The following is a 21714-nucleotide window of genomic DNA, read 5'->3' as shown; positions in this document are numbered from 1 at the left end:
TAGGAAGAAGGGCTGGCCCTGAGGAGAGGGGGCGGATCCTCCTGCCTCAGGGACGGGGTAGGGCTTGAGGGGTCCCCGCTGCAGGCTCAGAACCGGGGGACGCCGCGCCAGGGAGGCCCGCAGCTGAAGGGGGGCTGAGGCAGGATACACGGGGGGGGGGGTCTCTGCTCCAGGGGCCTCACAGCGCAGCGGGCCGGGGACCCGGATCGACCCGGGAGCCGCACTCACCCAGCTGCGGCTTCTCCACCCGGCGTCTCCGGCTCCTGCTGCCGCTGGGCGCGAGCCAACCCAGAACTGGGGGGTGGGGGGGGCGGGCAAATCTCGCCCACTCCACCTACCGGAAGTGACCGCTGATTCCATTACTTCCTGCGCGCCTCCCGGAAGTTGCCGTCACGTCACTTCCGCTCAGGCCAGAAAATTCGTGTTCGATTTTTTTTTCCTTTTGTTTTTCATTTTCTTTCCCGTTGGCAGTCGATGACGTTTCTAAGATGTGCCACGTCCCGGACTAAATAATTTGCGATTAATACGTGAGGGCGTGACGTCATAGGCGGGCGACGATTGCTGAGGGAAAGTGGCCGGAAGCGGCTGAGGCTCGCGCGTGGTGGGTAGGTAGCAGCGGCCTCGTTGGTACGAACGGGAGGCGAGTCTCAGGTGAGGTGACTCGGCTTCCTGTTCCCTCGCCCCGGGGCGCTGGGCCTGGGCGGGAAGTGGAGCAGAGCCGCCTCCCCTCCAGGTAAGGCCCGTTTCTGGGGGGCGGCCCTGGGATCTCCCCAGCCGGGGGGCATGAGACACTGACAGGCTGTGCCCGGGGGGCCGTGTAGGCTGGGGACCCTGGTACGTGGGGGGGCTACGGGACATTGGGCCTGAGTGGGCTGGGGACCCTGGTACGCAGGGGCCTGGGAGACGCCGAGAGATGGGAGTAGGGTTGCCAACTTCTATTGGTACAAACAAAACCGAAAACCCTAGTCACGCCCCTTTGCTGAGGCCCCGACCCCCGCTTACTGCATTGCCCCTGCCTCACTCTTCCCCACCCTCACTCATTTTCACTGGGCTGGGGCTGGGGCTGGGGCAGGGGCTTGGAGTGCGGGAGGGGGTGAGAGCCCCAAATGGGGCTGTAGGTTCTGGGGTGGGGCCAGAAATGAGGGTATCAAGGTGCAGGAAGGGGGTTCCTGGCTGGGGCAGGGAGTTGGGGTGGGGGTGAGGGCTCTGGTGGGAATGCAGGCTCTGGGAGGATGAGAGATTTTGGGTGCAAGAGGGGGCTCCAGACAGGTCCAGGAGGCTTTGCAGCATGCTCTGCTCTCGCCCACAGGTACTGACCACCCCAGCTCACATTTGCCACGGAGCTGGTGCTCGGGCAGTGCGTGGACCCCTGTGGCCTCCTGCCTTGGAGCCGGACCTGCTGGCCGCTTCTGGGGTGCAGTGCGGTGCCCCAGGACAGGTAGGGACTAGGTAGCTGTTCTTCCTCTAATCACTAGATCTGGTTATATAGCATGGTGTGGACTGTGGGGAAACTGTACATGTAAAGCACATAACACACTGGAACTTGGATAGAGAGAAACTTTCCTTATATTGAAGGGGAACAAAAAATCTCAAAGTGTAACACTGGATCATAAAGTGCTGAGAGCGATTCCGCTTATATTGAATGCTCCATGGAGCAAGAAACATGACCTCATTATAAAATTTTCTGTACTACAGTTAGCACTTGTTGTTCCTACTTACCAGATCTTTATAGCAGCTTTTCCCCACTGGCTACTAAAGCAAATATTGCTTTCTGGCCACGAAGCCTCAGATACCATTGATTTGGGTGTTTTTTTCACATTTGCTCAAGTAGAGCAAGATTCTGGCTGCAGAATTTCTTTCTAACAATGCATTTCCTGGGGAGTACTGTTCCACCCATCATTGTTGCCACAAAGCAAATTCTGAGAAAAAAGCAAAACATAGTTCATGTCTGTCGTCCACTGAACTGAGACACTAGAATTTGCTGTATATGAACCATGTAGCATCATACTACTGTGAAAAAAGAAGAGGAGTACTTGTGGCACCTTTGAGACTAACAAATTTATTTGAGCATAAGCTTTCGTGAGCTACAGCTCACTTCATCGGATGCATGCAGTAGAAAAATACTACTCTGAGGCTTCCCTACGCTCCCAAGAGCCGGCCCACAATGACCTAACTTTCAGAGGTGCTGAGCATAGCAGCTCTTGTTAATTTAAATTATGGTTGTGGGTGCTGGGCATCTCCAGAGATCAGAAAAGAGGCATAAGATGGTTTCATGTTTATCTCACTAGCGCCAGCTCCAATCTGTTCTGTAAATATTTACTGAATATATGCAAGTAAACTTTTTTTTTTAACTCCAAGCTCTATAAATGCCAGATGGAATCCAGAAGTTGATCTGAGTTCCTTCTGGCTTGTGCCTCATCAGCAATGAAGATTTTGCAATCAGAACTCAATACTTTTGTTGATGTGTAAGAATAATCTGATGCACTAGAGAAGGCAGATTGGGAACTTTTGTTCTCCCTGTCTCATAGTACATGAAAATAAAACAGTTTCTCCATTTTATGAATGTCCCTTTGTTTCTCAATGATAAAGAATTGATCATGATTCCAGAAAGCCAAAAAAACCCCTTAAGATATTATAAAATGTTAACGTGAGTTACACTTTCTCACCTAGATGAGTACTCTCTAATAGGAAGCAATGGGGACTGGGATTCAGGTGTCCTGCGTTCTGATAACTACACTGTCCCATGCTGTATGGTGGTGCTCCAATGAAAGGCATAATATAATGTTAAAGGATATGTTTTATTAAGATAATCTTAACATCTCTCGTTTTAGTCAATCTTCCAATCCGCTACTATGGATTCTCTCTCTAAACCGGGTGTCCTCAGCATAATTGCAGGAGTCGCATGTGGAGTGTGCCTGGGCTGGGGCATTCGTGGGCGATTCTTTAGACCATCCAAACCCAAAATGCCTGTGTTTGTAAATGAGCTGGGGAATGAAGCCAGTATCATGGGAGAGTCTGGAGAATACAAGATGGTGCTGATAGTCCGTAATGACTTAAAGATGGGAAAGGGTAAAGTAGCAGCACAGTGTTCTCATGCTGCAGTTTCTGCCTACAAGCAAGTTCAACGAAGAAATCCTGAGCTGCTTAAACAGTGGGAGTATTGTGGACAGCCAAAAGTGGTTCTCAAAGCCCCTAATGAAGAGTCGCTAGTTCAACTCCTTGTTGATGCTCAACAGCTGGGACTGACTGTGAGTATAATCCAAGATGCAGGTCGTACTCAGATAGCACCAGGCTCCCGGACTGTACTAGGTATTGGACCAGGACCAGCTGATATAGTGGATAAAGTTTCTGGCCATCTCAAACTCTTCTAAGATGGAGAACAAGCCTGAGTTTTATTGGAGCAATTGTATACTTCAGCACCAAAGTAGTAATGGGGATAAAATCCAAGCTATGTTTTCATTTCCATGGTTCTGCTTTAGTATAAATAAAAAGCATGTCTATCTTCATTAGACCTTTCCTTGCCTAGTGTGGTCACTTTTTAAAAAAATATTTAGCTGCTGGGATAAGCACAATGAATTGCAAAGGAAGAGCAACCCTAAAATTCTCCTTTGGAGGGAGAGGAACACAAGTCCTGAACCAGACAGATGGCAGCTAAAGGCCTGAGACTTAAAATGGTGCCTTTGAGGAGACTGCAGATGTGCAGTAAACTCTGGAACTGTAATGTATGTAACACTGTTAGCTTACTTTTGCAACCTAAAATACCACCTATGTACAGCAACCATTTCAACCATCTCTAGTTTGAAATACAGCAACTGTTAAATAGCTTCACCAACTTTAAGACAGGAAGGGAAGAATCCAGTATCCAACAGAATTTGCAGGGGAAATGGTAGGTGGATAAGATGTCACTACCCAAGCTGAAAGAGCAAGCCTAATCCCACTTTTCTTTGGAAGTGGGCCAAGCAATGTTGGGTGGTGGTAACGCATCAGGAGCTTGACTTTAAGCTCAGTAAAACAGAATGAACAAAGGTTCTGAGACCAACTCAGCAGAGTTTGTTTCCTATGCTACTATGGTACTTAAACAGTCAGGTTCTCTTCCCAGTTCCACATACAAGGCAGCTGAAAAAAGGAGAGGTTCTAATTTCCTTTCAGAGTAACAGCCGTGTTAGTCTGTATTCGCAAAAAGAAAAGGAGTACTTGTGGCACCTTAGAGACTAACCAATTTATTTGAGCATAAGCTTTCGTGAGCTACAGCTCACTTCATCGGATGCATACTGTGGAAAGTGTAGAAGATCTTTTTATATACACACAAAGCATGAAAAAATACCTCCTCCCACCCCACTCTCCTGCTGGTAATAGCTTATCTAAAGTGACGACTCTCCTTACAATGTGTATGATAATCAAGGTGGGCTCGTTCACCTGCACATCCACCAATGTGATATATGCCATCATGTGCCAGCAATGCCCCTTTGCCATGTCCATTGGTCAAACTGGACAGTCTCTATGTAAAAGAATAAATGGACATAAATCAGATGTCAAGAATTATAACATTCATAAACTAGTTGGAGAACACTTCAATCTCTCTGGTCACGCGATTACAGACATGAAAGTTGCTATATTACAACAACAACAAAAAACTTCAAATCCAGACTCCAGTGAGAAACTGTTGAATTGGAATTCATTTGCAAATTGGATACAATTAACTTAGGCTTGAAGAGAGACTGGGAGTGGCTAAGTCATTATGCAAGGTAACCTATTTCCCCTTGTTTTTTCCTACCCCCCCCCCCCCCCCCCCCCCAGACGTTCTTGTTAAACCCTGGATTTGTGCTGGAAATGGCCCACCTTGATTATCATACACATTATAAGGAGAGTGGTCACTTTAGATAAGCTATTACCAGCAGGAGAGTGGGTTTGTGTGTGTGGGGGGGGGGGGGTGAGAAAACCTGGATTTGTGCTGGAAATGGCCCAACTTGATTATCATACACGTTGTAAGGAGAGTGATCACTTTAGATAAGCTATTACCAGCAGGAGAGTGGGGTGGGAGGAGGTATTTTTTCATGCTTTGTGTGTATATAAAAAGATCTTCTACACTTTCCACAGTATGCATCCGATGAAGTGAGCTGTAGCTCACGAAAGCTTATGCTCAAATAAATTGGTTAGTCTCTAAGGTGCCACAAGTACTCCTTTTCTAATTTCCTTGTAGACTAGCATGTTAGTACAGGTAGGATGTCATTTTTTTTTTTTTCAATCCAGTATCTGTGTTGTGTTTTAGCTTGCCCTGTGTCACTAGGGCTAACTGCAAATTAAATGTTTTGGAAAAAATATCTGGAAAGTCTGCAAGTAGGGAAAAAAAATAGCTCCCTTAATAGTTTGAGGCATGCACTTGGGGAGATAAAATAACAGCAGAGCTCTGAAACCATAACTGTTACCACATTAGCAAGTCTACATGAAACATTTATGCAATAAATCAACTGATGCAACATCATGTAATCAAAGGAGACTGAAGCTCAACTCCAACTGCAGTGTTCTATCCTTGCCTTTAAGAAAAAGTAGTGAAAAGCAACAGGTGGCCCTTGATGTAGCTATGTTATTGCACTACCCCCTGCTGGTTGGCTTGTGTAACAGTACTGTGATTTAAAAGAAATTGGAACAATGCCAACTAGGATAAGCCTCTCTCCACCATTCCTTGTATCATGTATCAGTGCTAACCAGTAATTAACATGAAAATAATTGGGTGGCGGGTGGATGTATCTTGCACCCCATTTTCCTCTTTAAGGATTATTTTTTGACTGGTTTCATTCCTTTGGGTTTGTTTTTACTAGGAAAAGTGGTCATGTGTAGGCTGGATTTAGCTAACTAAAATCAATCCGTTTGACTTTTTCCTGGTGTAGGTTAAGGGTAACACCTTTAGCTCAATTTTAGCTGGTCAAGTTGTAGCATAGGGTAGAACACAGATGCAAAATGGAGCAAAAGGTGTTCTGCTGAACCTTTTCTCTGGTGTAGATTGAATTTTTGGTGAGGTGTCCATGCTGCTAGTACTTGAGCAGCAGCCTGTGTTGTAATTGATCATAGTTTTGATGACAAGGCTGTAGTCACTGGGAAAACTGCCCTTTAGTGGTTAAATTAATTCTTGAAAGTGAGGTCTTGGGGGAGAGCTAAGGTAATTGCTCATTGTTTAAAAGCCTCTTGGGGGAAGCACAGCAGTGCTTTCTAAAAGTAATCTAAACAAAAGAGTATGAGGGGGAAATGAGACAGTGGGTGAGTTTAGGCCAATCACTTCATCTTTCTAAATTAGGGGCAGAGGTGAGAATAGGTGCTGTCTTCTGAGTACCCATCATCATATCCCCTGCAGTATGTCACAAAGGGGCTCTTAGAAGGTTGCTCTGGATGGGGAAACGCATGGCTTAAATTCAATCTAGCCACCACAAAAGGTAATTTGTGTAGGTTTAAGGAAAACAGTAAGTGACTTACAGGTGGACGTTAGGGTCCTGATATTCAGAAGATAAGGCTACTATTCGGTAAGCACAAAACTTAAGGAGGCATTGAACACAAGGCTATATTGCAAAGGTAGATAAACCTGTGGTTAAGACACTGATCTAAGCCTCAGAGCTACTTACTTAACTTATAGGGATGGTGAGAATTATTTGAGGTGCTCAACTATTACAACAGGGGTCATAAGTAGCTAGAATAGCTGGGAAGAGTTAACCAGTCAGAGCAGTATGGCATACTGAATAGACCACTAGACCTCAGGAGACCTAGGTTCTAGTCCCAGCTCAGGTAGGTGAGCTTGGGCAAAGTCACTTCTGCTGAAGTTGTTTCCTATTTGTAAAATGGGGAAAGCAATACTGACCTGTGTAAAGTGCTTTGAGATCTAAAAAGTACTATAAGAACTAGGTATTACTTGGAAGCCACTGCTTTGTGCCACAGGGAGACTCCCTGGTGTGGTCACAGAAGCCTTCCCTAGTTAGATTAGCATAACTTGCTGGAATGTTCCTTTATGTTGAACCCAAAGGGCCAGAACATAAGTTTGCATGTGCTCTTTCACAGAGCAGCAGTGCCTAATGAGTTGCTTAGTAGTTCATAGAGCTAATAGTTTTATTAAAGCATTGTAGGAGCGAAGAAGTTACAGCATCCTTTTACCCTGAGTTAATTTGGTTGAAGCAGTATTCACTCATAGCTAAAGAGAGGAAGAAAAATACCTAACTACCTGTTTGAGTCAGCTTGTGAATAAATTTCAGCTCTAAAGGGGGCCTGGATCCCCTTATTGAATATAGTCTGTCTAGCCTGCTGTTATGATTGCTAGTTTTATAACCAATCATCCCTGCTAAAAATGTAGAAAGGGGACACTTTAAAGAAGCCCCCAAAACAAGCTGTTGGAAGATGCACTTAACAGGAAGGCGTGTGTGTATATTTTGACCAATATCAGCTGCTCGTCTGTCATTTCAACTCTAAATCTGCAACTAAGTTATGGCTGAAGAGCACCTGGTGTGGATACAAAGTTTAAAAAGACACTAGTAGACTGCCTTGTTCAGGTAAAGCTCAAGTCTGGTTCAGAAGTGACAGTTAAAGCTATGTAGATGTGCCTACTCCCAGAGGCAGGAATGGTTACATATTCTTTTTGACAGGTTTCAGAGTAACAGCCGTGTTAGTCTGTATTCGCAAAAAGAAAAGGAGGACTTGTGGCACCTTAGAGACTAACCAACTCATTTGAGCATGAGCTTTCGTGAGCTACAGCTCACTTCATCGGATGCATACTGTGGAAATTGCAGAAGACATTATTATATACACAGACACCATGAAACAATACCTCCTCCCACCCCACTCTCCTGCTGGTAATAGCTTATTAAGATATTATTAGATAAGCTATTACCAGCAGGAGAGTGGGGTGGGAGGAGGTATTGTTTCATGGTGTCTGTGTATATAATGTCTTCTGCAATTTCCACAGTATGCATCTGATGAAGTGAGCTGTAGCTCACGAAAGCTCATGCTCAAATAAATTGGTTAGTCTCTAAGGTGCCACAAGTCCTCCTTTTCTTCTTACATATTCTTTGATTATCAGTACTTCAGAGCCAATAAATGCTTATTTCAAACATCAAAGCAGAAAGACACCCAGCCCCTCAAGCGTAACTGACCCTACAGCTGGTAAAGAACTTGCACAGTTTTGAGAGAGCTATGAGACAATCTGAATTCTTCCAATTGTCTAATTTCAGTAGAGTTTCAGTAGCTGTTAGAGGCCGGAAACCAGAAAAACATGAAAACTGCAAGTAAGTTGAGTTTAATCTTGTGATGTGCAGGTTTTAGTTTGCTTACCAATAAAGTTAAACATATTTTTTAAAAAACTGTTGAGTTGGAGATTGAGCTGTACCTTACATGGAAGGTACTAAGGTAAGTTTCTCTTGTACAGGCACATCCATTCTTGTTAGAGGGTGGTCTCTCCACTCCCTCACCCATGGCATAATTGTCTTTTCAGTTCATGGTTTACAGGCACCTGTGCTTTATCCCTGAACCTGGCTTGGCACAAAAGATTGTGGTGGTTATTTTTAGCTACATTTGAGTGAGTTGATGTTAACAGCAGTTTAGAAACTGAAGCTTTCCTCTGAAAGCTCTACATACCTATTGCTAGTGAATAGGAACTAGATCAGCTAGTTTAATCATGATTTCCATAGTTGCATATCCATTTGACAAGGTTAAGCTGGATAGACTTACTGTATGGTTCTGCAGCAGTGCATTAGAGACCAGTGGAAGGGAGGTGTTAGTTGTGGTGTTCAGATGTAACCTTGTTCACAGCAGAATGTACAAGCACCTGGCTTAGTGGTATTACCACAACAGTAATAAGGTACCTGGTGGAGTGGACTCCCATATGGGGTGACTAGATGCCACCAGATTGGGGGGGGGGCGGGGGGGGGGGCTCAGAGATAGCTCAGTGGTTTGAGCATTGGCCTGCTAAACTCAGGGTTCTGAGTTCCGTCCTTGAGGGGGCTATTTAGGGATCTGGGACAAAAATTGGGGATTGGACTAGATTACCTCCTGAGGTCTCTTCCAACCCTGATATTCTGTGACCTGTTTTTAAAGGGACAGTCCTTCTTTGGGACTTTTTCTTAGGTGCCTATTACCACCCCCACCCCCTGTCCTGTTCTCCCCTCCCTCCCACAGTTGCTATCTGGTAACCCTACTCCCATAGGACATCTACAAGAGATACAAGCCAATGGAACAAAGAATCTGTAAATACATGTATAACAGTGGGACAGTTTAGGGAAGAGCCTGTAGTTCCCAATGCTGGAATGTGGGCCATGGTTATGAAGTACCATACTTATGTTCCCCAGTTACAAGTGGCTAGTTTTAACATGCATTAGTAATCTTAAACTAATTCCCTAACAGTTTTTCCTTCCACTTAAAGATTACAACTAAGTTTATAAACTGTGTTCTGGGTGGTGGTTTTCCTCTTCCTGGAAACCCCCAGGCTGAAGCACATGAGAAATTGTTTTAAAAATAAAAAAGTATCCCCTGTTGGTAGCTCAAGAGTAAGTTTATCTAGCCTTAGATTTACATAGTAAGGTAGAGTTTCAATCAGATTAAAGTAGTAGAACCAAGCTTTAATATCATGCCCTCACCACAAGGCCTGAAACAGGAAGAGTGTTAGTTCCCCTCCCAGTCAGATTTGTGTTTACTTCACTAGGTTTTAGGATAAGCCTATCTACACCAAAAATGGAAATAAGTTTACTCTTTCATGACTCTTTTTCATGATCACCTAGAGAGTTAAGGGCTACCCAAACCCTTGGGACATGGTCTGATTTGTCATGACAATTTGAAGCAGTCTAGCTTTATGGCTCCAGTAATGAAGTCTGATCATTTAGGGTTATGTATTTGAGCACAGATGTACATTAGTTGGGCAAGCTTCCAGCTTTGGCAAATTAGCTCATCTGTACATTTTAGATAAAAAGGGGACCCAAACAAGCCTCTTGGTGCCCCTGCCTCCACATCAGCCCGTGTAAATGTCTCAGCACTCCACAGGTCAAGATTTGAGCCATTTGGGACAAGACAAGCCAATTCCAGAGCAGAGGGTCGCTTTCAGAGAATGCTGCACTGCCAGCTCCTCTACTCCAAACAGAGGGTGCTCATCCATGATAAGCAGACGGAACTGTGGTAGTATGGCGTTGGAAAGAAGTTGTCTCAAGCAGCAAGACCCAATGCATGCAGGGCTTATACATCACAACACCTTAAATGCAATTTAGAAACCAAAGTAGTAGATGCAGATTTTGGAGTACTGCTGACATGTGCCACCACTGAACCGCTCCTTAATAGATAAACTGGTGCAAAATGCAGCAGCCTAAGTTTTCATCTTGACTCAAGAGGCAGCCCCCTGTAGAGCATAACTTCCTGGCAAGGTGACAGACCTGATTCATCAAACTGAAAGTGATCAGGAAAAACCCAGGGAGTGGAGCACACTTAGATTTAAAGTTCATTTCAGCAGAAGTTGGTTTTAACAAAATTCATAACCAGCCACTATGATATTAAGATTGTGCTATGGCTGAAACAGAAATGCTAAGTTTTCATGAATTGATTTGGTATGGGTATCAGTGCCTCTAGCAACAGATGCATTAAAATTGCATACTCAAATATGACAGTATTCAGCATTGTCAAACATTTAAGTCAATTTTATTTGAAGCTAAATATATTAAGGCAACTTAACATACCTAAAACATGATCTTTGTCAATTTAACTGAAACAGACTACAACCTTAAAGTATCTCCCAGTTAAGATGCTGTAGCTGACCACATATAGCCAACTTTTGAAAAGTGCTATTTTCAACTGTCTGGTATAGTCCTCGCTATAGGAAAAGCATTAATACATATTTACTGCATAATCCATCAGTGCAAGACACTTTCCAATAGTCTCCATTCTCAATTTGTTTTGCTAAGATGATGGCCCCTCCCTTAACCTAGGAATGCTGTCTGAACTTGGGCCCCCGACACCAAGTGAATCGACAGGAATAGTTGGTCTCAATGGTTAGGTTAGTTTTGAAGAGAAAGATACATAAGTCAAACTACCACTATACAGGATGTCCACAGTCCAGTAATTTATTTTTGAATTTGAGTAATTTCAAATTGCACAGACAAAACTGAACAGCAATATTGTTTGAATTCTCTCTTCTGTACACTCAAAACAGTGATCTAAAACACCACAATATCCAACATACACAAACCTCAGGGCAGGGTTAGTAAATACACAGATTGGAATCATGGTGCTCTGTTCCCAAATGGAATGATCCCACAAAAAAGCACAGGATACAGCACAAAAACATAAGGTCATCTGTTACATATGGAATGAGCAAAACACTAGCATTTTCTATAAGCAAAACCTGCATAGGTTAAGGGAAATTTTACTCATTTTTAAAAATCAGGCAAGGTTGTCCATACGCATTTTTAAATCATTTTAAGAGCTATGCAATCCAGAGTAGGATATGCTGATTAGTGTTGTCTGTCATCGGCCGTCTTGCAAGTTCAAATAGAAATATCTTTGCTTTAGCATTTTCTTTGAATATACAATGAGACTTAAATGCATTTAGATAGACAGTACATATTGTCAGCTGCTCACATACACTGAACGCAAGATTCAATATTAGAGTTTCTTAACACTACAGAGTGCAAATTGGAATCTCCACAACAGCCTGTTTTAATGTTAAGAAGCAGTCCTGCAAAAAAGAGCCCACTTGAACAAAAACATTTAAGCTATTCCCCTTTCAAAGTAAAATCTAAATGACATGGAATGTGAAAAAAGATTGAACATAGGTGTGATCCAAACAGTTTGCGCTAGAAAACCATAGTCCTTCATGAAATAAAGGTTACAAGAACACAAGGCAAAATGCTTGCTTTTCCCTGTTTGAGTTGAAGCTGGGAGGGACGGTGGAGTTTCAGTAAGAAAATTTGCTAGCTCCGGATTGACTTGCACTGCACCTTACATGGTGTACCCGAAACCAGGCTGAGGTTGCCCATATGGAGGTGCGGTGTAGCCATAGCCAAAAGGTGCTTGTGGGGGAACTGCAACACTGGGTCCTGCTGTCAACATTAGCTGTGGCTGACCTGAAAATGGGAAGAGTAAAATGATTAACTATTTCAGTCTGTTCTAGCTACTGCAGTTTGCCTATTTCTACTTTCTTTCCCAGGAACTGTAGAAAAGATGTACAATAATTAGTTTTTACAATAATGCTGATAAAATACATTTAGGGAATGAGATTACCTATGGAGATCAGGCTATTTGTGACCACCTCAAACATTTTACTGAGTCCTTAGTAATCTACCTTCCACTGCCTTTGAGTTTTCTGTTCTGCCTAGCTTATTGAAAGGAGCTATCAGCATCTTTTCTAGAAGCAGCCATGTTTAAAGGATCTTTCCTTGAGAGATCTAAGGAAGTACATGGATTTAGATGCTTTGCTTTAGTTTCTAGAAGCTACTTGTAGCATATATTGTAGAAGATAGAATGGCAAATAAGTTTACTTCCCTATGATGCAGTGAGATGTTTATCCACCTTAACCTATACAATGTCCTAGCCCAGTCCCTCTAATCCCTGATCAGTTTGGATTAGTCTTGATTATGCATTTTAGGTCATGGACAGTTTAATATAGTGGCTCACCACAATCAGGCCCCACCCTCAAATTTACATCCAATACCCAAGTGCTGTAACAACCTTCTGTTTACTCCCACTTTGTCACTGCTTTCTCGTATTTATTGGACCAGCTGCCACACCCTAGTGTAATTTTACTGCAAAACCAACTAAATAGTGAGGAAGGCAATACTGTATAGGGACTTTGAGGTATTTTCTAGATACTCATAGTAGCTCAGTATTCTGGTCACAGAACTGTTCCTGCCCAGATTTGCTCAAAGTCATTTATGTTCCAATTTAAAAAAATTATGCCAATTGGAATAAATTGGCAAACATTTAAGTTTATGCAACATGATTTTCTACTATGAGGGAAGTATATTAAAGCTATTCTGTTTATCCCTTTCTCATTTTCACACACTTGAGAAATTTACTTGGAACAGTCATGTTCCATCACAAAGAGTTACATAATTTATGCACTGTGCCAGTGATTTTGCACATTTGCCCTTCACCTACCTCCATGGCTTTCTGCATTTTATTGCAAGTTTAGGTATGAATGGTATGTGTGTCTATAGGTATTGCCACAGATCAGTCTGAATTGCCAACCTTCCCACAGAGAACGTGTTTTTCTTGATACTTGTGTTCTATTTTGCTTCACAAAAGTTTAATTGTATGGTGTGCCCAAGGACCAAGCAAAAATAGGACCCTGTTGTGCAAGGCATTGTACAGAGGAGCAAACATTCCCTTGCCCAAAGGGCTTATAATTAAAAATACTTATGTGGGAGGATGCTATGCTATAATACAAAGTGAACAAAGTTATGACAGCAATGGTTAGTTTGGGTGGATTCAGTTAGGAGGGGATTAGCTGAAGTGTGGAAGAGTGGGGTGCGGGACTAAAGGGGGAAGAGAGGTGAGGAATGAAGCTGAAGCAGCATGTATTTCTCCAGATTTCTAGCCCTCTGAAGTATGGTTAATATTTACCTTTGGTAAGAGTTCCTTGAACATGTTGCGGTATGTGCGATTTAAGAGGGCTGTGCAATCGTCAGCCAGTCTCCTACAAGGGCAGTGAAGCACCACAAACTGTATGGATTACTTTCAAAGCAGACTTGGCAGAGTTAATGTAGAATTTAGATACTGCTTGTCAGACTAGTCTCAAACCAACACCACCCTGCTTAATTAGCAGAAACTTCCCACTTTCAGGGCTATTGCTTTGGATATGGGTAGGGAGAGGTGGCTTGACAGTGTTATGCATTGAACTCTGGAAGCAATATCAATACCAATATTTAGTGCATAATTGTGTATCTGGACATTAATGCACTGATTAGTGATAAGTGAATCAAAAGAAAGGTTACCATAAACAATAGGTTGTGTTTCTGTAGCTTGCTCCTCTTCCTTTCTCAGCGACTCTGAGGCATCCAGTTTATCCACCTGGAAATACGAAGGCGCAATAATTAAACTACCACCCCTCTCTATAGAAACATGTTACTTATTTTTCTGGCAGAGACGTGGAAAAGCCTTCGTGTACATTAACCACCCTCAAGAGAAGACCACTGCTTACAAATTCAAGTAGCAACATTGATATTGCTGCAGTCAATTTTGTCTCAGCATTTTTCCATGAGAAAGCCCCCTGGAAAGATTTACAGGACAGCTGTAAAAAGCTCACACCAGGCTGAAATTTGGTATGCAAGGTCCCAGCCAGGGGCAACCAACTGTGTTGTTTTTAAAATCCCTGACCATATTTAAAATACTGTAAGGAAAGTTCACTGGAGTCATTTTAGCACTCCAGCAGCTTTAGAATAGAGAGAGAAAGTTTGTCAATCTAGTGTGAAGACAACATAAGATTGTACGAAGTTGGTACACATACACTTGGCACCACACTTCAACAAGTGTGCAGCAACTGGAAGATTATCTGTTCTCATTCACAATAAATAAGAAACCCTTGAACTAGACAAATGTCTCCAGTCTAGAACTTCTATTTAAGAGAAAATTCTTACAAGGGCACAGAATAGTTATGAATACTTAACAGTATCAGTCAACAGCATCTGACATTTCACTTGAGCATCAAGAAGTTAGTGAAACTAACAGCCCTAGGGAAAAGTCAGTCTGTTCACTCATGCAATTTCTAACTTTGTATAGGGAATGCATAGACTTAAAAAGCAAAGTCAAACTATGGGGCAAGTTCTTCAGAGCCACACTGCACAGAGAGCAGTATCAGAGCATAGGTGCATAAATGCCCAGCTCCCACTGTATTTGCACAGGAGGCCAGAGTAAGTCAGCTATGTGGATCAAAGATACATTTGGGGGGGGGGGGGGGGGGGGGGGAGACGGGACACGACACCTATCAGTGTTTTCACCCTAATCACATTAGGGCTATTGAAAACTGGTTAGGTGCATGTTAGATCTTAGTGTATTTTTGCTATTAGTTGGCTAGTCTTCCTTCTCTTCCCCCCACCCCTGAATAGAAACTATAGCTTTGTTTTGGGAAGTTGCTTATTTGACCATTCCACACCACTTATGAGGATTCATCTAGCTGCTATACAGTTATAGTCATAGCTACCACAGAGACAGACTCAAGTGTTCTACATCTTATGATACCGAAGATGTTCTCTATTTGGAGTTGCACTAAGGTAGTGTCATTGTGCCAGTAGTTTCCTCCTTAAGTATTGACAACTCAAAAGGAAACACAATCCACAGATACTAAACAGAGCTCTGAGGTCACTTCCCTAGTTGGTACCCCAGAACTTTGATGTATCTTTGTTTGAACTATGCCAGATGTCCATAAGAGCATTTAAAAAAAAAAAAAAAGATTGCCAAACTGAAGACACAAGAACTAGCACTGGTTGTAAACATTCTGAAGCAAGCCGTCCTTCAGTCAGAAAATGAACTACATTATGGAGTCTAATGGTTTTATGAATCCATATATTCACTTGTGACCCCAGTTACCAGGCCACAGTTCATGCACGAAATACAAGTATTGGCATTTGAGAGTTGTCGTATCTTTTGCTCAATCAGGGATGAGTAGCAGAATCTTGTTTCTGAGAAGTTAGACACTGCACTGAAGAAAGTCAATTGTCAAGTTAGAGTCACAAGAGAAAGAATGCCATTAAAAATCTTATTAAAAAAATTGCATTCAACATTAAAGTCTGTTTCAAAAATAAAATGGGATTAACTAGACTAGCTGGGAGTATTGAAATGCTGAAGCATAGATCCAGATAGGCTCTGCATAGGATAGTGGAATATTGGAGTAGCAGCAACAGCTAAGCAGAAAGTTTCAGGTTTCCATATATTTGGCTAACCCCTAGCCCAGAATATTCTGTTTGAAGTCTCTAATGTTTGCCTTTCCTTTATCTGACCTGGTTTAGAGGCCTCTTTAAAAAACACCACACATATGAAAACAAGCTTGTTAAAAGTCTGAAGACAGTGATCCTTATACACCACTTGATTAAGCATCACTGGGTTCAGTGCCCTCTTACACTGCTTTAGTAAAGTAAACTGCATTAAAAAGGCTTTTCCACAAAGACTGCAATAAGCTGCAGAGGAAAAGTAGTAACATGCGTTCAATGTTATTTTGGTGTTATGTGTGCATGAAAAAGAGGCAAGAGTACTGAAGCAAGTAGTGAGATCTGAAGATGATTGCCATACAGGCTCCCCCCAAAAACCACACGCAGCCCACAGCAATGCTTCGTAGCTTCAGGAATAGTGGGATGTAATTGCAATGACTGTTGTACATGCTCAGTTTAATAATGCAGACACTGCAGTTCAATTACCTTTTTTCCACACACACGCTTTCTTACTGCCTCACTTACTAGCTGCTGAAGGACCTTACGTGATGCGTTTTACTCAGGTTAGCCTTGAGTTCCAGTGGTGACCAAGATGGATGTATAAACAGCAGATGGTAGTTTGCACTGATTTAGTCTTCAAGCCCTTTACATAAGCTTGCCTGCCCTTTGCCCAACCACATTTAACAGACAAATGTTACAAATTATGCCAGCATGGCTCATGTTCCAAGGAAAATTGGGAGTGGGTATAGGGTACAGAAAACAGATGGACAGAAGCTTTGGAATCTGCCTGCAGTCTGGGCATAATTGAGCAACAATAGGCAAGTGCCAGACAGGCATCAAAAGAGTTCAAGTTTTAGCATTACCACATGTTACAAGCGTTTTTTGGAAAGGTAGCAAGAGGTTGGTTTTTTGTTGTTTTGTTTAAGAAGCTGAAGAGCCCTGAAGGCAGTCTTCTCTTTTGCTCAGCTATGAGGGATGTCATGAAGAGGGGGAGGGTAAAACACAAGACTTGATACAATAGCTTAAGTTTTAAGTTACTGCATCGAAACAGACTAGCACCATAAGAACTGGAAACCTGAAGAAACATGAGGAAAAGTCTCTTCTGAAGCAGCTAGTATCTATTCTGCCTACTGTCAGCACACACATTAGTAAGAATCAATAAATCAGACTGGATCACAGTCCTTATAAATTTACAAAAATTGCTGCTAAAGAATGTACAAAGAACAACTTCCTTGTTAAACTAGAGTTTCTGGCTGGAGCTGGAATTGCTTTAATTACTGCTTCTTGCAGAGAAAGTGGTTATTGTCAATTCCTGCTGTTTGTACAGTCAATTTCTTCTGAACAGTATTGGTCAACATTAGTATCTTTACATTAGTACTTGGACTGTGATCCAACTGATCAGCCTTCTGCCCTTCCTGAAGAGTCTATTAGCCGATTAGTAGCAAGTGTATCTACTTTTGTCCTACAGTTCTAACTATTGTAGTTTTAAACAATTTGCAGAGGCTTTAGTGAGATATTGTTGGGAAAAAAGCAGTAGCAGCAGTGTAGTAAAGGTAGGAAAGAAAACTCATGCAGTTTCTTTAGACTTAGTCCTCCAGACTTAAAGATGGAAAGAATCAACTTTCACCTTTTCCTTTATTGCATCAACCTGCAAAGGAATTCAGAAGTGCAGCTTAGAAAAAAAAAAAAATCAAATTCCGTGTGTAGCATATAATGGTAGAATTAGCAACATAAGAATCAGGGAAGAAACAATTGATAAGATACAAGAAAAAAAAGAGTAAAAACAAAGGAAACACCAGAAGTATCTGCTTCAGAAAGCCAGCTGTAGTTTGTATTGGTCATTAGATTTTATTGACTAATAAGTCAAACTACGAATACAATAAGGTAAATCCTTTTGCAGCACTTATACTCGAGGTTTAATATATATGCACTAAAGTTCTAATTCAAGACTAGAGTGCACACTCAAAGGTAACGTTATATTAGTTGGGACTGATGTCAAAGTATCCCATGATCACCAACAGGATACACACTTGAAAAAGTTTTCTGAAGCACTAACACCAGTTGCTTTCAACCAAAAATTTTTCTGCACTAGTTTGACTCTGCAACAAGTGGCTCTAAAACTGCCATAAAAAAGCAAAAAAAAAAACCCACACCACACACACCCTTTGAACATCAACAGGCAAATCCTCCTTCTGTGCAACCAAATGTGCATTACTTGTTTTATCACTCAAAATAAGGTTACCTAGTAGCCCCTAGCTGTAGAAGCTTTATCATAAAAGTTAGAGAATCCAAAGAATAAGTCGTATCGAAAGCGATTGACAAAAAATGCTCAAAGTCAGTGTAGCTGAAGTTGTCCAAGAAAAAAAAAAAAGTCTTGTGACACTGGAATTGAAAACACTATTAAAAACTAACAGGTGCTACAGTTAAATAGCTTGTGGCTTTTTCCTGGAGGTTTACACATACATAAAGCATACCCACAACGGAAAGTTTAAAGCGCCAGAGGAAAAATTCCTCTATAGTCGGTCAGATTTATCTGGACAGTCTTGCTGGAAGGAAAGCATCCTAAAAATAAAGGAGTTTCTTCAAACAAAAAGAGCAAGCAAGAGTGAAAAGAGGCTAGTTAAAACTAGAGAGTTGTGTGTCTTATGTCCTTGAACATATGTTCAAGTAGTCTGCTTCATAACACGTACATTTCAGAGATTCCACCCCAAAATGAGTCTAGATTGAGAGGATTACAATTAGTCATATTTCAATTCACTGTATCCTTTGACTATTCAAGTAATTGCTGAGCTATGCAAAACACTAAGTTTTTCCACTTAAGAGCATGGCAGACATGTAGATTTAAGAGTATTTATAAAGCATCTGTTCCAATATTCCTGTTCACTAAACAAAAGGTTATCTGGGAATGCTAACCCATAATGCATGGGTAGTTTCCAGACTTCCCTATAGTCTGGCGGGGGAGGGGGAGGGGGAGGGAGAGAACAGTTCTTTGACAAGGAGAAAATTTTGGCACTAGAATCACATTATCTATGGGTTCAGCAGAGAACTATTACAGATGCAGGTTCTTCTAACTAGTAGCTAGGGAACTAATCTGTGGGTGTTTCATTTTTCCTAGCAGGTATCACTTAAAAGCGAAGCCTTTCTCCTCCGATGAACTGAAAATAAGAGAACATAAGTCAAGGCAGACATTTGACAAAGCCAATATCAAGATTAGTGGCAGGTGAAAGTCTCAACCAACAGAAATAGCTTTTACCTTGGTCAAGTACTCCTTCATGACCTGAATAAAATAGGGCATGGCAAAGTCCATGATGTTGTGCCTCCATGCAGTTTCCAAGACAACATCTGGCCTTAGAAGGTCATAACAGGTGAAGAGACAAGCTCCAAAACATTCTCTCTTTTCTTCCTGCAAGAACCACTGCAGCAATTCTTCTGCTAACTCTGTATCTTTGGATTCTGAAGCATATTGCATTGCATCCTACAAAAAAGAACAAGAAGAACAAAACCTCTCATTAAAAGAGCCACATCTAATATGCTGGAGCAGGAACTGGTCAAAGCAGTAATGAGCCATTCCAAAAAAGCTATCTTGGGGATTTAGGCTTCCAAGATGCACAAAAACAGCTTTTCAAGTACATTATAGCAATATTATCAAAGGGGGTAGGATCACTGATACTAGTATTAAAGCCATGTGAACATAGGTCTGCATAGCTTTAATGTTCTATATTCCAGTCTGTTACCTTGTATAGTCTGTCTTTCTTGCAAAGTTCTACACTCTGTTTCCAGCGATTGTTGCCTTTAAAGAGATATGCAGCAATTCTTCTGAACTCAATCAGCTCGTGCTTCTCCAAACGCTGAGCAAGGGAGATGTTGTCAAAGTTGTCATAGGCATCTATAGATGTCCTAAGAGCCTGAATTGGAATAGAATGGAGTCATTCAAACCTCAGTGCTCGTGTTCCAGAAAGGGTCAACCAATTTACGTTTTAGATACCACTTGAGCTGTTTGCAGAGTTCCTTTGCTCAAACTTTTGAGTCTATTTTCAGATCTTAAGTAATCCTGCAGTTTGTTACTGCAGTTAATGGATGCACATTTATACCAATTAGCTATCTCTACCAATTAGCATGCACAAAAGAAAGGTGTTTTAAACAAGGGCAATTTTTTTTTTTTTTTTAAAGCCTACCTGATAGTCTTCTTCTATAATGAAGAGATTATTCAGAGACTCATTCACGGATTTGTTGTTGTGGTTTTGAACTGAGCGCAAGTAGGGTTTAACAAGTGGAAGCTGTTTAGCCTTTAAGAGAAGAAGTTTTGACATGAGAATCCTGAATATAACAATATAGCACACCATAAGCTTATAGATGTCCATCGCAGATACATTCACTGTCATTTACTCAACTGGAGTTGTAAACCTTTAGATGTAGCCAAATGCTTCATCTCCACTTGTAAAGTCTTTCATAATTATAGGAAAATAAAAACCAGTTACCTTACTGAAGAAGTTTACAGCACGAGTATGATCCAGCCGGGGAGACAGCACCATCAACAGATCATTGAGCAACAGGGGTTTAAATTCCAAATAAAACTGGATTGCTTTATAATACAGCTCCACATTGGCCACCTAGAGACAGCACAGAGGATCATTTAATAGATCTTTACATACTTGTTTCATGGTGTTTATGTATTTCTGCATGGATTTTTCTGGTTCATTACCTCTAATGAAAATAAGACCCTTAAGTTACCTGAAGCATGTCTGCCAGCATAAAGAAATTTTGCTTTAAAGATTTCAGATTTGCTCAGTTTATTTTGTGGTATCTGATTAAATATAAACCTTCAAAGGATAATCCAATCATTTGTGGCATTGTAAGTCTACTTGGTATTTTACCATATATCCAGGATCCCTGCCATAAGCTTAAGATAGTGATGTAGAGGAGAAAAACATTATGCTGAAACTAGTACCAGTTTAAGCTAGGATAGCTTCTAATCAGGAGGCCATTAGCTAGAATACAAATCAAACATGCAGAACAGTGTTGCCTTTAAAGAGGCATCTCTCACACCAGATCAGGCAGTACCTTAGTGATGATATCTTTGAATTGTCCTTCTTTCCATGCATCTGTTGGGTGATTCATCATTGTGATGATGGCATTATCATACTCTTCATATTTATCATACAAGAACACCAGCTCTGCCCAAAGATGGGCTTGTTCTGCAGCTCTTAGCACCTATACACAGAATGTAAGTGTTTAAATACAAGTTTAATAGAGAAAAAAAAATTAAGGCCACAAGGGGCCATTATGATAATCTAATCTAGTCTGACCTCCTGCATAACACAGGTTAGTGGTTTTCAACCAGTGGTTGGTCATCAATAGCTTTCAGCACTCTTTCAGCTTTGAAATCCATCAGTTAACTTCAGAGCACTGATTTACTTTTATCTTGGTATTTCGTTAGTGTTGAAGCTTAATAGATCAGGTGGTTTTATTAAGTGTGAAAATCTTGTAATTTCATTAAAATTTAGTTTATGCAACAAACTGTTCTACATGCTATCCAGAACGGTTTAAAAATACACCTCACATAGGTTTTGAGACTGTTACCTTGGGAATGTTGACTCTGGACCAGAATAGTTCCAAGTGCTCCCTCATCTTCTGGGGTTTGAATTTGGAGTAGAGAATTGCTAGCTCTGTAAACATTCCCATGTGGGCACGCTCAAGTCCCAGTGCTGCTTCCAACATAGTTATCAGCTCTTCAAAGTATCCACGATCCTTAAGAGACAGGTACAGTTAAAGACCAGCTGAAGCAAGAAGTCAGGTACTAAATGGATAAAGAGACAGCATGCCAAGTTTGAAGCAAAGG

At 41.6% G+C, this 21714-nt stretch overlaps 3 protein-coding genes across 22 annotated transcripts in view; 1 reads left to right on the top strand and 2 right to left on the bottom strand.

The window, feature by feature from the left end:
- Positions 1 to 473, bottom strand: part of VMP1 (vacuole membrane protein 1) — a 90144-nt gene extending 89671 nt beyond the window's left edge. For 2 of the 13 annotated variants that reach the window (XM_037880245.2, XM_037880244.2), the window contains exon 1: positions 229 to 361. The gene's annotated coding sequence lies outside the window, so the exon portion shown is untranslated. Of the gene's footprint in view, positions 1 to 228 lie in introns of all 13 variants that reach the window. The other 11 variants (XM_037880248.1, XM_037880251.1, XM_037880242.2 and 8 more) reach the window with 9 other exon arrangements.
- On the top strand, positions 470 to 20646 carry PTRH2 (peptidyl-tRNA hydrolase 2). 7 transcript variants are annotated; one of them, XM_037880252.2, is made up of 3 exons: positions 470 to 605; positions 1310 to 1438; positions 2832 to 3511. In XM_037880252.2, the coding sequence occupies exon 3, from the start codon at positions 2853 to 2855 to the stop codon at positions 3369 to 3371; it is 519 nt and encodes a 172-aa protein (XP_037736180.1). In that variant the 5' UTR covers positions 470 to 605; positions 1310 to 1438; positions 2832 to 2852; the 3' UTR covers positions 3372 to 3511. The 7 variants fall into 7 exon arrangements, 6 of the variants coding, with proteins under 6 accessions (XP_037736180.1, XP_043387284.1, XP_037736181.1 ...); XM_043531349.1 differs by having other exon boundaries at positions 1310 to 1449; XM_037880253.2 differs by having other exon boundaries at positions 521 to 651.
- Positions 10632 to 21714, bottom strand: part of CLTC (clathrin heavy chain) — a 53080-nt gene continuing 41997 nt past the window's right edge. The window contains exons 25-33 of one of the 2 annotated variants that reach the window (XM_043531329.1): positions 21456 to 21623; positions 20937 to 21086; positions 20354 to 20485; positions 20051 to 20161; positions 19610 to 19780; positions 19129 to 19350; positions 17503 to 17523; positions 13947 to 14022; positions 10632 to 12077 (exon numbers count right to left, since the gene is read on the bottom strand). In XM_043531329.1, the coding sequence (XP_043387264.1) occupies positions 11953 to 12077; positions 13947 to 14022; positions 17503 to 17523; positions 19129 to 19350; positions 19610 to 19780; positions 20051 to 20161; positions 20354 to 20485; positions 20937 to 21086; positions 21456 to 21623 (1176 nt within the window). In that variant the 3' untranslated portion in view covers positions 10632 to 11952. The remainder of the gene's footprint in view (positions 12078 to 13946; positions 14023 to 17502; positions 17524 to 19128; positions 19351 to 19609; positions 19781 to 20050; positions 20162 to 20353; positions 20486 to 20936; positions 21087 to 21455; positions 21624 to 21714) is intronic. The other variant, XM_007072662.4, reaches the window with a different exon arrangement.

This window comes from Chelonia mydas, chromosome 17 (genome assembly GCF_015237465.2).
Source record: "Chelonia mydas isolate rCheMyd1 chromosome 17, rCheMyd1.pri.v2, whole genome shotgun sequence".
Taxonomy (NCBI): domain Eukaryota; kingdom Metazoa; phylum Chordata; order Testudines; family Cheloniidae; genus Chelonia; species Chelonia mydas.
The sequence above is the reverse complement of the archived record's forward strand: the minus strand, read 5'-3'. Positions and strand labels throughout refer to the sequence as shown.

Excerpts from the sequence above, each read along its gene's own strand:
- PTRH2 (XM_037880252.2), top strand. The coding sequence starts at position 2,853 with ATGGATTCTCTCTCTAAACCGGGTGTCCTCAGCATAATTGCAGGAGTC.